This window comes from Podarcis melisellensis, assembly GCF_964234715.1.
Source record: "Podarcis melisellensis genome assembly, chromosome: 2".
NCBI lineage: Eukaryota > Metazoa > Chordata > Lepidosauria > Squamata > Lacertidae > Podarcis > Podarcis melisellensis.
Window position 1 is genome coordinate 83,393,811 of NC_138529.1, and position 15,499 is coordinate 83,409,309.

Consider the following 15,499-nt stretch of genomic DNA (forward strand, 5'->3'; position numbering starts at 1 on the left):
TTTGGCATTGTTGTAGGTGTGCATGTATGTTTTGGTTCAGCAGTTGCCAGCTATGCTACAAATGAGGATTGATTTCCTTTTCTGTTTTCAGTTTGGGTGCAGAAATGAATTCCAATGTTCCCTGATTTTTTATCACATATTTGGGGACTTCTCCCATCTCACTGGCTGCTTGGTCTAGCTTAGTTCTATCCATCTACTGGATACTCTTAGTGCTCTTAGTTTCCCCCCTTAGAATAATGAACATAGGGTAAAAGGTTACAGGATTGTTTGTGTAACCTCAGTGCAGTGCTCCATGTCAAGAACCAGTTTAAGATAATACAGTATTCATCTGTTTGTTTGTTCAATTTGCATTCCTCCCTTCATCAGTTCCATTGATCCAAGGGTGTGTTACATCTTAACACACTGTAAAATAACAAAACAATTATAAGATTGGAGCTCACCATCGCTGGTAGGCCGTGGAGTGTTTACTCAGTTCCCCCTGCTGTGCCCAAAAACGTGGGCAAAAAGGGGTGTTTTTTGGCAGCACCGAAAATCAGCAACAATTATTTCTGCCTTATCTCAAGGTGGAGGGGATGCCATGACTGAAGGGTTGCCTCAGACGTGGTCTTCTCTTCTGCCGTTATGCCTTGGGCCTCCCCTCGCAGTAGGTCAGAAGACATCCAGCTCAGGAAATCCATTTTCTTTTGGACACTTAACTCTCTCTTTTTCTGCCTGATATGCATGCAGCCATTGTTAACCCTTAAAAAGAAATCTGTTCTGAAGATCTGAGATAATTTCAAGTAAATAATGATACATACAGTACATACCCAATGATACCACTAGCAGTTTGAGCCTAAATACAGTTACGTAAAAATAAAGTCCTACTGAATTTGACAAAATTTATTTTTCTTACAAAAGAGCTTAACAAATCTACTTTTGGGATGTATGTATGTATGTATGTATGTATGTGGTACCTTGTATGTATGTACTGTGGTGCCTTGTTTTACGAACTTAATCCGTTCCGGAAGTCTGTTCTTAAACCAAAGCGTTCTTAAACCAAGGCGTGCTTTTCCATAGCAGCAGGGGGACTCAGTTTACAAATGGAACACACTCAACAGGAAGTGGAACATGTTCTGCTTCCAAGGCAAAGTTCACAAACCAAAACACCTACTTCCAGGTTGGCAGCGTTCTTAATCCAAGTTGTTCATCAGCTAAGCTGTTCTTAAACCCAAGTTACCACTATATATATTTATTTAACAGGATTTCCATGTTGTTCAATCATCAAAGCCTCTAAGCAGTTTACAGAAATTTTAAAGCATTTTACATAATTTAGGTATCTTTAAAAATATTACTCCACTGTGGATAACCCAATTTATTTGTCAGCTTTTAAGGATTGTTGATCAGAGGAGTTAACTGTAAGTCAGCTGTGGACCAACATAGCATCTAGCGTAAGCAAGAATAACTGCCAAATCCGTTGCACCCTTTAAAACAACATGAAACCATGACTCAGCCCTTAAAGCACATGTTCTTCTAACCGTTGACTTAGCAGAATTGTTGTATGTTATATTTCAGGGTTCATTTTTTAATGTTACTTTTCACATGTCAGTATATGCACAATACAGGGTGAGTCTTTTAAAAGAGGCCCTGTGAAACATGTGTGCTCTGTATCCATGGGGCCTCTTTTAAAGGGCTCACCCTGTATATGTATGTCTGTGAAATATGAAAGGAACATGCTTTTAAGACCCCAGGTTTATGCTTTTCTCTGACACTAAAACAGCAGAGTATTTCCTCATGTCATACCCCCTTTCTCAGCAGAGTCACAGAATGTAGCTGGGCAGTCAGTGCTGAAATACAGGTTTTTCATACACTGACGTGCTTATTCTCTATCCAGTTTAAAAATGCACAACTGCCTTTCTCTTTGGAAAGAAATCAATACTTGAAATTTGATTCATGTCACATAGGACTTCAAGATTGTGATTCAGCTGTATGTGATACCACTGTGGGAAACATTCAGTATTTATGGCCACATACATTGCTAGTTTATGTAGTGCTAAAACTGTTTTATGGCCCCAGATACCACTAGTTCAAATTTCCTAAGCTGTTCATACTGCTTTAAGTTAGCTCTGGAAAACTCAAGACTTGGAGAAATACGAATGTAGAGGTAGGGGAAAAAATGATCTTGGGTAGTCCCATACTCAAGAGATATTTTGAACCTTGCACTCTGCTATGGACAATTGAACCTCTTAATTCAATAAGATTTAGCTTAAGCTGTAGCTGGGTACAGGATGGCTGCCTGAATATGTCATGTCTTAACTGGAAGCATTCCACTTTTTCCAGCCAGAAGTACCGTATTTTTTGCTCTATAAGACTCACTTTTTCCCTCCTAAAAAGTAAGGGGAAATGCAGGCTGTGCAGCTATCCCAGAAGCCAGAACAGCTTTCGCTGCGCAGCGATCCCTCTTGCTTTTTCTGGCTTCTGAGATTCAGAATATTTTTTTTCTTGTTTTCGTCCCCCCAAAACTAGGTGCGTCTTATGGTCTGGTGTGTCTTATAGAGCAAAAAATATGGTCATTTTGAAGCCTGCCCCACATCCCTTTACCAGTTTTTCAGAATCTCAGATGTTTATGTCTCTGTCCTTCTGCACTCTCTCACTCCAGGTAGACAGATAGTGCTTTATCGATTGTATGGTGCCTTTCACAGTGAGCAGAGTTTGAAATGCATAGTCCAGCTATTTGGAGCTGAGCAGCTCTCTGATGTGGGCAATCGGGAATGCTGAATAGCATCATATCACCCATTTTCTTTAACAAATCATTACTGGGAAATTTAGGTTTGTGGCTATTGTTTAGGATAGCTTGTAATTTGAGCCTGAGCTCCAATTCAGATGTTTACATAGTAATCTGGTGGGTACTGCAGAACTGTTCCCCTGTAGCTGGTTTCCACATAACAAAAGAATGTGTAGATACTTCCCACAACAGTGTCACCCCTCCATCCTTGCTGATGTAGAAGGTGCTCACATGACTCAGTGGGACAGTGTGATCAAACTATGCATTTATTGGCTAGGAAGCCAATAGGAAGTGAGCATCTCTGTGCTCACAATCTTGCCTTAAAGATAAATGTATGAATTGGGTCCAGATTGGCTTCTGCAGAGAACCCACATTCTCGCAAGTTAAAATGTGAGTTTGCTTCAGAATCAATCCCCAGTTTTTATTAGCTGATTTCCACACACCCCCAACATCATTTTTCTGTAGGGATTTAAATTTCAAGTGTTCACTCTGCGTATGTCAGCAATGCTATTTTAGAACTGGTCTAGTTATTGCGCTGAAACCTTTCAAGTAAAAGAGGTTCTGTACTTTTCCTCACACACCCTAACATATTCATAAGCTTAATGATAAGCGCTCTGGCCTAGCACGCCCCCCTCCCACCAACAGACTAGCTCATTAACTTCCCTGTTCTGGGCATGGATTGTGCACATATATTAAGGATTGTTATAAAGGGATCAAAAGGAAAGCAATAATTATTATTATGCATCAGTCTATGCTGTGGCTGGAGGATAGTTGCTATTAGCTATGAAATTTAAATGAAACCTCCAGAAACAGAGGCAGTATATCTTTGTATACCAGTTACTGGGGGCAAACATTTGGTGAGTGGCGAGGAAAGGGACTGTTGCCTTCATGTCCCACTTTTAAGCTTCTCAGAGGAATTTGACAAGCCACTGTTGGAAACCAGAGTTTTGGCTGCAACAATGGTTGACCACTGTATTTTGTAGTATTTTCCTGTGCCAGGAATGTACAGCATTGGTGTGGATATTCTTTGGGCGGTGAGACCAGTCCACGCTGTAAACAGCTTCTACATCTACACATTACAGCAGCTGTGTGTGGAGCTGTGTTTGCAGCAGCCTCTACGTAGTTGTTAACCAGCCCTCATTTTGAAATGAAAGGAGGCACTGAATTCCATCCTGCATTCATCACAATTAGTGCTGTTTCTGTTCTGCTACAGTTCGGCTCTCGCTAAAACCTATACTGTTCATCTCTCTGTCTGCTGTGGCCGAAACTAGCATAAGTAATTATGTAATTAATTTTATTGGTGTGGGAGGGGGAAATGAAGGGGGGAAAGGAGAACTATTTCCGTAACGTTTATGGACTAAAAAAATGATAGCAAATCCTGCTTTGTATTTGCTTGTGTTGTTTCCATACCTGACTTCAGATGAAAGTGCAAATGGTGGCAATTTCGCTTCCAATTGGAATACTTCAGCATGCATACTCTTGTCTTAGGAAGAGTAATTAAGGTGAATTAAGCATCTTTATTATTTCTTCTGGAGAATATTTGAATTATCCCTGATAAATAGGGTGGTATATAAATTCAAATAATGATGATGATATAGTTTTTACACAATCCAGTTCTTCCTACAGAATCCTGTGGGCGACAGTGATGAAAAAGGTGAATGCCATGCTAGGGATCATTAGGAAATGGACTGCCAGTAAATCTGCCAATATCATAATGCAGTTATGCAAATCTCTGGTGTGACTGCATTTAGAATACTGTGCATAGTTCTGATTGCCTCTGCTCGGAAAGGATATTGTAGAATAAGAAAAGGCTCAGAAAAGCGCAATCAAATTGATCAAGAGAGAGGCAGCAACTCTCCTGTGAGGAAGTATTGCAGCATTTGGGCGTTTTTTAGTTTAGAGAAAAGGCAACTAAGAAGGGGACATGATAGAGGTGTATAAAATCATATGTGGTGTAGTAAAGGGGCATTGAGAAAAGCTTTTCTTCCACTCAGAATCCCTGAATGTTGGAATATTCAGGACAAACAAAATAAATTACTTCTTCACACAGTGGATAGTTAAATTATGGAATTTGCTTCCACAAGGGATAGTGATGGTCACCAAGGTTTTAAATGAGGATTCGACAAATTCATGGAGGATAGAGCTATCAATGACTGCAAGCCATAATTACTATGTTCTATCTCCATGGTCAAAGGCAGCATGTCGCTGAATGCCAGTTGCTGGGGATGCAGGTGCATAGAGTTTTGTTGCACTCCACATCCTTTTTTCAGACTCTCCATAGGAACCTGCTTGGCCACTGTGAGAACAGGATGCTGGACTAGGTGGGCCTTAGGCCTGATCCAGCAAGGCTGTTCTTATGTAACTCACTTAGGTTTGTCTAAGTTCACCACCTAACTAAGGATCCGTGTTCATATTTTGGATAACCTGATAGAATTTTTAAAACCTGCTCTCTTTCCGTTTAGGAACTTTTCTGCCTGGTTCCCTGTGTGAAATGTTAATTCTCATAGGAAAGTGGCAAGTTACAAGCCAAGTATAAGTGCACTTGGCAAAGCTTTAAGACAGCCAATTTTTTTTATTGCTCCCTTCTCCTTGGCCTGTAGCAGTGGGTTGAGCTGCCAACCATCTCTCTTAGTTCTGTGGGGGGGGGGGGGAATACCTGTTGATTTTGCCAGATCTGTTGCAAGAGGGCCAAGAACAAGCCCAGCCGGCTCCCTACCCACCTCCAGTGATTTGGCAACCTGAAAATTGCACCACAAGGTGACTCTCCCTTCTTTCACCTCATTAGTATTACAGAAAATCCTCAAGGTAGAGTATTATTAGTGGTGGTGATGGGGAGAGATAGAAAACTCACAATTATACCATTGTGGGGATCCTTTCTCACATTAAGCCAAGCACCACTTAATTGCATTGCTTATTGGAAATTCTGACAACCGCTGCTAATCCTACAGCCATGGTGTGTTACATAAAACACCTGTGTGATGTTAGTCATGTTGCTAGGTTCAGCAGAACGCCGTCCTACTCACTTGCTCAAACTTAGGCATGTTGTTGGCATATCAGTCATAAATCCATTTACTCCATTGGATTCAATGGAATTTGTTTCCAAGCCAGCATGCTTAAAACTGCAGTCTTTAGGATTTGCTGACTCCTGGCCACATTTGTTGTTTTAATCTAGTTTATAGAAATTGCAGGTCATTCATGCAGAGCCAGTTTTCAGGCTGTGCAGAGAGCTATTTTGGCTCTGTTACTTATATGAGGGGTTTTTTTTTTTAAAAAAAAGATGTGCAAGAGAAGCCTTTCATGCTGCCTGTGCTGGTTTCTTCTTGGAACATGTCGATTTCAGAGTTTATTGCTAACAGAATTGTAGCATCTGGAGATGAAAATAACTGCAAAAGAAGCACTGTGGTTAGTGGGGTCTTGCAGTGTCCAAAAGATGGATGTGTTTCTTTGGCCGTTCTGTAGGCCTGAGCCATCATGGTGAACACAGCCCAGCAGTGGCCTGAGAGGTGCTTAGCAACGGTCTGTTGTTGTTTTTTAAAGTCTCGGGCATGCCTAACAAAAAACTCAGGAGCCACCAAATATGTCTAGTGGTCTGCATTCAGTTTGGTGGGTAACAAACTGTGCAGGCCTCCTTTATAGTGTTTACATTTTTCCAGATGTTTCGAATGGATGGAGTGCTACTGTATTGTAAAGACCAATGAAAAGAGAAAATTCAGTTTGTTATCAGTAAGCTCTCATGAGTCATGAAGCAGTTGTGTGGCTACTCAGAGAGATTTTAACATAAGGTTACCAGATTTTTTTCAATGACTCCGGGGACGCTTTTCAACTTCAATGGATTTTGTATGGGGACTGATATCCAGGGACTGTCCCTGGGAAACGGGGACTTCTTGTAACCTTATTTTAACAACCATTAGCAATACACTAATATCCCCTGTGGGGGCAAGATACCCAAGAGGGTGGTGCTTTTGAATACTTTGGGATGTAACAGATTTCTTAGATCCACTTTGATCTGGATTCAGGCCCGAGTGTGGCACTAAAGCTGCTTTGGTTGCACCAGTGGGTTAACTCCGTTGGGAGAAAGATGGGGGAACACAACCCTGTTGATTCGCCCTGCCCTCTCAGTGGCTTTTGATACTGTGAACCATGGTATTTTGCTTGTCTTAGCAATTTTTTGATAACAGTGTCTATAGTATCATCCTTGACTGGTTCTGTGGCTAACATGGGCATGGTAACAGAGTGATTCCATTCCTACCTGTGAGGTTGGTTTCAGAAAGAAGCAGCATGGTTCTGTCTTACCTACCACCTGCCACTTCATGCTTTTTAATAAAGCAGTTTTGGCAGACCATCAGAGGGTTTGGAGTGTACCGAACTCAGTGTACATTCAGCTCTGTTTCTCTGTCATTGGAGGCAGGTAAGGCTGGGCAAGTGCTGAACCAATGTTCAGTAGTTGGCTGGATGAGGGCCAATAAACCTGAGGGGCTGCACTTAAAAGGATATGGGCAGGATTCAGCTAATTAATCCTGTCAGCAGAAGCCCATGCAAATACTTCTTGTGCAATAGGACATCCCCCTCTTTCCCCAGGTGATCCTCAAGAAACACCCAGAAATTGACTCAGAGTGGGTCAGGAGAACCCCTGGAACAGCATGTTGGGGGAGCTGAGGGGGATCTTTCCATCCAGCAAACAGAAATGTAATAACAGAACGATCAGCTTAGTTCCATTCCATCCTATTTCTCCAATTATCACATGCCATGTTATCAGTTGCATTTATATTATGTATAATTTTAATTTGTAAACTGTCTTGAGATGGATTGTAATAGGTACTATTAATATTTTTATAAATGAATAAATAAATCAGGAGGCAGGAGGGGAGCCCCTGATTATGGTCTCAGTAAATGGATGGGCTGGTATAGAAGAAGGCAGTCTGGTAAATATCTGGGTCCCAGGGCTTTAAATGCTTCAAAACAGCATTTGCAAATAACAATACTGAAGCTTTTAAATCTTGCTCTTTTAAACACAGCTTGTTTGCTTTTATATTCCCTGGTTTCTAAATTGACACATTCTACTTTGATGCTCCATTTAGGGGCCTGGTGTTCGTTGCTCACGGTGCTGGAGAACACTGCTGTCGCTATGATGACTTGGCCCAGATGTTGACGGGAATCAACTTTTTTGTATTTGCCCATGACCATGGTGAGTGCCATTGAAAGAACAGTGCGTGCTTGAGTTGGCAAAAGGGATGAAGTCAAATGCTCTTCGGTGTTTAGAAACAGAGACCGTGAATTAATTCTAAGCAATGGTAAGACAGCTGATGTGGCTCCACCCATCTGCATTATTTTGTCTGAGTGCCAAATGAATGTGTAATGCAGTTGCTTACATCCAAAATGTTGAGATAATCAAATATGAGGATTGATTGGAATGCTGTTTACATTGTAACCTTTACTTGAGATTGTGTGTGTGGGAGGGATGGTGAAATACAGAGAACGTGTTCTAGTTACATTGGTTCTCTAGGAATGTGGTTCCAGAGTATGAAGGCACATGAGGTGATTGAAACTAGGGAGCTCTGGGTCTGGTCAGTGCCTGACCAGGTAACCAACTGGGAACCACATGAACAGTGCCTTGGGTTCCATGACAGAAGAAAGATGAGATATAAACACAATAACAAAGTTTTGGTGTATGACACACTTGGGTTCTTCAGCTTAGATATGAAGGTTTGTTTTTGTTGCATTTGCCCTTCATTCTCGTTGCCCCTGCTATACCATAATTCTAACTATTCTGGGAATTATGGAGACATCTGTGGGAGGAAAATGTTTATTTTTTTGTCATAAGGACATGCGAAAAGCCATGCTGGATCATACCGAAGTTCCACCTAATCCAGCATCCTGTTTTTCATAGCCAGCAGTCAGAGTCATCTTCTGGGAATCTCACAAGCAGGGCATCTCCCTGGTTATTGCTCTCCAGTAACTACAGTTCAGAGGCATATTGCTTCTGGACCTTGGAGATTCCATAGAATTGTCACGGCTAATAACCATTGATAGAACTATCCTTGCTTGGATCTATCCCCCATGAAATAGACCTATCCTTGTCCTAAAAATGCATTGTAGCCCTCAGTTGCATAAAAGCCTTTCTGAGTAGCTTAGCTGAGGTGGGAAGGGAACTTTGAAGAAACAGAAGGATCTGTCTCCAGAGAAGAAGTGGGCCTTCTTCAGGCCTACTTTGTTTTTACTAGACCCCAAGATCTACCTATAAGAGTCAGGATAAAGCACAGCACAGGGTGTCTGTCTTCACACATTTTGAGCCTAAAATTTTCTTTTTAGTACAGAAATGAGCTCATAATCCTGTCACACACAAGTCCACATCTGGTTGGCTTTCTTCATTTCAGCAGTGCAGTTTAGGCGGTGGTGGAGAACAACTTCATTGTTTCCATTGTTAAACAGTTTAGAGTCAGAGACCTTTGCCAATCTACACTCAGATCTGCCAGAAGATCCTGCTTTCCTGTCTGCCCCCACTTGCTATGAAGCCATCTTGTCTTCAAGAAAACAAAACAAAACTTTATATAACTTTTAGATGTTTCTCTCCTTCCTCCCACCCCGCCCCAAATGACAATATTATTAAGGATTTTCTTCTACACACCCAAATTTTGCTTCCTTCCAAAGGCAGAACAAAGTTCTTCCATTTGACTTGTTAATTAGAACAGGCAATTGAGGACAAGTGGGTTGGAGCCAACATCTGTAGTGTGCTCTCCCATTTTAAATTCACACAAGAAGAGTGACCCTGCTTCACTTTGCTCCATTTGCTCCATTCTCTCCACCCTCCCAGTGCTTGATTTTTTCCTGACAGATCCCACTGTTTTCTGGGAAAATTCTCATCTGTTTCTGCAGGTTTAAGGAAGGCACATGGATTGCCATGTCCCCATGTTTGTCTTCCCAAGAAACCCCAATTATTTCATTAGGCAGCCTTATGCTGAAGCCATGCAGCTTGAGCAATTAAGTTCATAATTCCCCCTAATGACCATCTGGGAGTGTGCACTTGAGCTGCATCCAGGGTTGAATATATCTCTTCTCCCCCCCACCCAACCCATGTTAATGACACTTAATGGTGGCTATTATGCTTTGAAAGGTACACACATTCTGTTTCCTGATCCATCAGGAACCTACAGGGAGAAATGCCTTGCGAAGCATTTGTTTGGGCTCTGCTACTCTTTTGTCTCTCACTAGAAGAAGAGCAAGGCGTGAGGGCTGCATTGTAGGGTTTTGCTGCTGCATATATTGCCCATTCATCTCTTCAGTCACGAGGACTTGAAACTTGCTTGGTTTTGTTTTTATTCTCTGGTATTTGCAAGACTCTGACGATATTCAGTCAATCATACAAAGAGATTTTTTGAAGCCCCAGAGCTCTTCATGGAGACCAGAAATGGACAGTGACTGAGGGCCAAAATCAAAAAAACACACAGAGAGATTAATGTAGCCCAGCCACAGCCCCCAAGAAAACTGTGAACCAGCTAGGAAATGAAATGTTTTTAAAAGGAACTTCTCAGCTGTTGCACAACTGAATATATAACATTTTAAAGCCACAAAAAAATAAAAACAAGTACCTTCTTGTGGAACCAAATGGAGGGGAGGGGGAATGGCACACACCTGGCCTCCTGTGCCTTTTCAGCAGGGGTGGTGGAGAGGTTGGCATTGTGCGAATACACTGGCAGCTAATCTGGTGAGCCCCCTGGTGTGTCCACAGTGCTGACCTCCCCATTTACTTGCCCCTCTTCCTTCTGGTATGCTGCAGTGATGCTGCTGCTGGAAGATGAAGTGTGTACCTCCTGCCCCGCTGGCTGCCTGCCTTGATACATGAAGCATTGACAAATAGGTATGCTAATGTATGACAAACACCAATGTATAGCAAATACTAGTTAATCTATAACAAATACCAAACATGTTTTGACCAAGCATATAAGCATTTCTCTCTTTGTCCATTGTTCATACATCAAGGTTTGTACATGTTTGAGTTATAAAGCTTAATATACCGGTATTTAGTCGCATGGTATTTGAGAAGTTCTTTTTTATACAGTTCGTTTCCCAAGTTGAGGGCCAAACTCCACATTATGCTACAAGTATTTTTTAAAACTAACTTGGTTAGAAAAGACTCAGCCATGGGGGTGAATTGGGACTATGGCATAGCTGGGATAGGGCTCGGCTCTTCTCCTTGCAGTTTTCCTGTCAGAAGTCACTCCCCCTCCCCAAAGGTGTAACACCTGTGGGAACAAATAGGAGCTTTGGGGTGTGATTTCCAGCCCAGGAAAAACAGCAACATGAAAACCCTCTGCACCATGTTGTTCTTGTAAAGAAAGTAATGTGGCCAGTTTTATGATATACCATATTGGCCTGAATATAAGCCACACTTTCCCCCCAAATTCCGACTATGAAAAGTTAAAGTGCGGCTTATATTTACAACCTTACAGTACGCAGCCAGGAGCGCAGGGCAAACAGCGCCAGGAGCACGGTGAAGCAGCGCCTGCCCCATACGTAATTCCCCATCCCCTCCCCCAAGGTTGGGAAGGGAGAGAGCAAGGAAGGGGAAAGGCCGCCGTCAATGCAATGCTGCCCCCCCCCCAAAGTATGCAGCCAGGAGCAGTGAGGAAGGGAGTGGCTTATATTCGGGTATTTTTTTCTTTCCCCCCATCAATTTTAAAGCTGTGGCTTATATTTGGGTGCGGCTTATATTTGGGCCATTACGGTCTGAAGGACTGTAAATCAGCTTTTATGTTATTGTACTGGAAGTTCTGTATTGTTGTTTGTGTGTGTCCTTCCTTTTCATTGGCTGTATTTTTAAGATTCATTTCAAAATAGAATTACACAAAATGTATTTTTTGGCCCTGGCCTTGTTCAGTCTATTAATGGAGACAACTCCTGTAAATAATAATAATAATAATAATAATAATAATAATAATAATAATATCATCTTGAATTGGATCTCAGTGAAACTGATGCTGAGGTATCTGGCCTAGTTTGTCAGGAGCTGGCAACAGCCCAGTGGCGTAGCGTGGGGGGTGCAGGGGGTGCCGGCCGCACCGGGCGCAACATCTGGGGGTTAGGGTAAGGGGGCGCAAATCCACGGGTTAGGGGGCGCAAATTACTTGCCTTGCCCCAGGTGCTGACAGCCCACGCTACGCCACTGCAACAGCCACCTGTCAAAACTCCTCGTTTCACTATGCAGTAACTCATTGTATGCCCATGCTAACATCATACATTGTTCAGCTGTTCACATCATGCCCAATAGGTTATCAGAAGGTGAAGAAAGTTCGTACTAATGAGAGATCCAAAATCTATTCTTGGAATATAGTCCTTGGTAGACCTTTTGTGATGTTAGATAAAAGGGCACTGTATGGATGGACTTCCAACTTTTTCGCGCTTGCACCATTGATAATATTTGTAGCTGGAAAGAAGAGCTGCTGAGTTGCTTGTCAGGCCAAGCGCGCCTTTAGGGGAAGGGCTGTAAGTCAGTGGCAGAACATATACTTTGTACTCAAAACACCCCATGTTCAATCCCAGCATCTCCAGGAGATGCAACAACTGGAGGATGTGGGACCAGTTGTTCTGTGTCTTTGTGAAGGTGTTGAAATATGTCTGCATACCCGTATTCTGGGCTGGGACCATAACAGTTGTAAGTACCATGTTGACTGGGCCTGTTGGGTGTATCACTACATGATTGGCTGCATCCACGTAGGTTACAAATGTTTTGGCTCCTGTGGAGTTCTGCTTTGTGAAACCAATTTCATGCCTTCTGAATGGGAACTGTAGACATGCTTGTACCCAGGCCATTTACTGGAGTGCCAGGTCTTCAGAAGCCTTCATCCTTTGAGTTTGGGGCTGCAGTTAGGGCTTGTGAGGCCTCTACATTTAATGCTTTTGGTTCTTCATCTTCTTCAGTTTGAGACACATGCATCCCCAGGTTGTATAGTATATGTTTAAACCCCAAAGAGATGAGTCCTTCAGAGGAAATACTTCAGAGGAAATGGCATATCTGGAAACTGGGGAGGGTGGAAAATAGAAGCAAAGAGGCTTCTATGGCACCTGCATGCTGAGGGCTGTGCTCCTTCCATATCCCTTGAATGTCTTTTATGCTGGAGAATAATGAATAGCTTTTTTAGCCACAGATGCTTTAAAAACACACACTCAAAAATCCCTTTGAGTTTCCAAAATAATCCATTAACAGTTTGCACCTGGTAAAGCTATTCCATTCAGTTAGTTTATGTGAGTCAGAACACATTATCAAGGCATTAGAGTCTTGGAGATGTTTTTGGATGTGTCACCAAAGCCTTCTGTGTAGTAACATCCCCCCCCCGGCGCGCAATTGAAAAGTCATGCAGAGGAAAGTGGATCAAGATTGCTTCATTTTGTCACGTATGTGCTTCACAGTATTTTTAGATTTATTTTAAAACACACGGATACAACTAGGAGGCACTACTGTTTTCTTCACTTATGCAGTATTTTATAATGTGCTTTCCCAATATCTGGGTTTCTTTCGAGGTTCACTGCAGTCGGCAAAGTTAATGTTGCTTGGATGACATTGTTCCTCACTTCCATATGTTCAAATATTTGGATTTATTTGAAGTTGAGCCTTAAGTCTGAATTTATTCATTGTTTCTTTTCTACATTCTTGCAGTCCTTACATCACTGATCTAGTCTCTTAATGTTTTTTCACAGTTTGAGGGCTGGTTTTATACAAAGGTGTGTAAGTGGTGCATTTCATGAGCGGCAACAAGAGGAAGGGGGGAGTAGGGGCCATTTTGAGCTAGAGGTCGGAGGGACAAGGGTTAAGCTGTTCATCTCAAGCTCAAGGCCTCCTGAGACTGCTTTTGGTCTATTATTAATCACTCTGTAAGATATGGGTGATTTGGGAGGAACCTCAAATGCTTTGATTGAGGCTGTTTTCTGCTGTATACTCATGGGGGTGGTAGAGGGTTGATGAAGGACCCTGGGTGAGAGATAGGGAAATGCTGGTGTCCTAGGGTGAGAGATTGGGAGGAGAAAGGAAACATATCAGGAGAGAGCTGGGGGGAGCTACTCTCTTCTGTGGGAGGTAAGGGCTAAAAATTCCTTTTAAGAGAGGACTCCATATTCTGCTTATTTTATTTGTATTTTTTTAGCCACTATTTTATTGTATTATGAAAAACTTTAATAGAAATCTCATTACGAAACAACAAGAAGATGTATATGCCCAGGGAACGATACATATTAACTATGTGTCCTTTCTTGTTTGTCCACTGTGGGCAGTGCTTATCAATTTTGACTGGATAATTGATTTCAGTAACCTTGTAGCCTGCTTCACAACTTTGAAAACTTCCAAACTGGCAACAAGCATTTAAAAAACAAATAATGTGGTTTTCTCTCAGCTATCGGCAGCTGCTCCTTGATGGCAGCCACACGGAATTTAGCGTTGTGAAAGGCCCAGCATCTGTTTGGCTCTTAATAATAGCAAGTAATCAATAATGAAACATAACCAGATGCTTCTTAGCTCCTTCCCATGAAGGGGCCTGGCCATGGAGTGTTAAAATGCCAGAAGTTTCCATCAAGCGGGAAGATGCTGTTGTATGTCTCCGTCCCTAACAGCTCCCTTTAGAGCAGGAACTCCTTAGACCAAGAGACCAAATGTGGCCTTTCAGGCCTCTTTTTCCTGGCCTTTGGGATTCTCCTTATGTTTCACCTCTTCCCCAGACCACAACCCTCACTGGCTCTTCTTTGCTCCCTCCTTGATAATTTTTGCCTAATGACTCCTCGCTGCCTGGAGAAAGAAGAGAAAGGGCTTTGTGAGAGTCTGTGTAGAAACTAGCCTACTGTACAAAGTGCAAATTTTACATTCGTTGTTCTGCCCACTCTTCCCTCTGGCCTCATCTGCCACTGCCATGTGGCCCCTCAAAGGTTGCCCAAGGGAATGGGGTCCTTGGGCTGAAAAAGATTCCTCATCCTTGGTTTAGTAGTTGATCCTGAGGTCTTTCACCTATTCAAGGCTGAGCAAAAAATAGATGGGGCAGGCTGGGCTTTGCAGCATTGCATATTCCTTTGCAATACTGAGGACCAAAAGATAAATGTTGTTTTCCATTCACTTGGAAGGTCAGATCAAAGGAAAAAGGAAAGGCTGTTTCTTTCCTATTATTCAGAAGTCTTTTAAGAAGTTTGCGACTGAAGTGCACATTTCTTTCCTCCAGAGAGTCCCCATTCTAAGCATGGCGTTTTGCATTCCCCAGGAAAGAGCCCTGTCATTAACAAAGGCTTTACTGTTCCGTTCTGTTTCATGAAAAGCAGGAGCAGTAGGAATTGTACATTTTAAAATATTTGGGATTCTTCTGCAGGGGCAGGGTTTTGATCTCGAAGCCTTTCAAGGTCCATTGTTGCAGAAAGCAGAGAAACCTTTTAGTGGTGTGTGCTGGTGTGCAGCATTTGAAAGGGATGATTTACAAGAAGAAGTTGAAATGGTGTACGTTTGTTCTTGTTGGGGGTGAGGGGAAGGAAAGAAGTATGGCTAGATATGCAGTTACTGAAGAGTTTTTGGAGAGATTTGTTTCTGGTATGGTGAGGTTGGTTTGCGGCAAATAAAAGGAAAGGAAGGCTGGGGAAAGAAGATAATTGTGTCCAAAAATATTATAGGAAATACATTGTCTAGTACAGGCATCCCCAACCTGTGGCCCTCCAGATGTTTTGGCCTACAACTCCCATCATCCCTAGCTAACAGGAGCAGTAGTCAGGGATAAT

The 15,499-nt window shown here is 42.3% G+C and overlaps 1 protein-coding gene across 9 annotated transcripts in view; it reads left to right on the forward strand.

The window, feature by feature from the left end:
- MGLL (monoglyceride lipase) overlaps positions 1-15,499 on the forward strand; it is an 84,714-nt gene that overhangs the window by 22,219 nt on the left and 46,996 nt on the right. For 5 of the 9 annotated variants that reach the window (XM_081900497.1, XM_081900495.1, XM_081900496.1 and 2 more), the window contains exon 3: positions 7,840-7,946. The exons of the other annotated variants lie outside the window; for them this stretch is intronic. In XM_081900497.1, the coding sequence (XP_081756623.1) occupies positions 7,840-7,946 (107 nt within the window). The remainder of the gene's footprint in view (positions 1-7,839; positions 7,947-15,499) is intronic. 9 annotated transcript variants of the gene reach the window in all.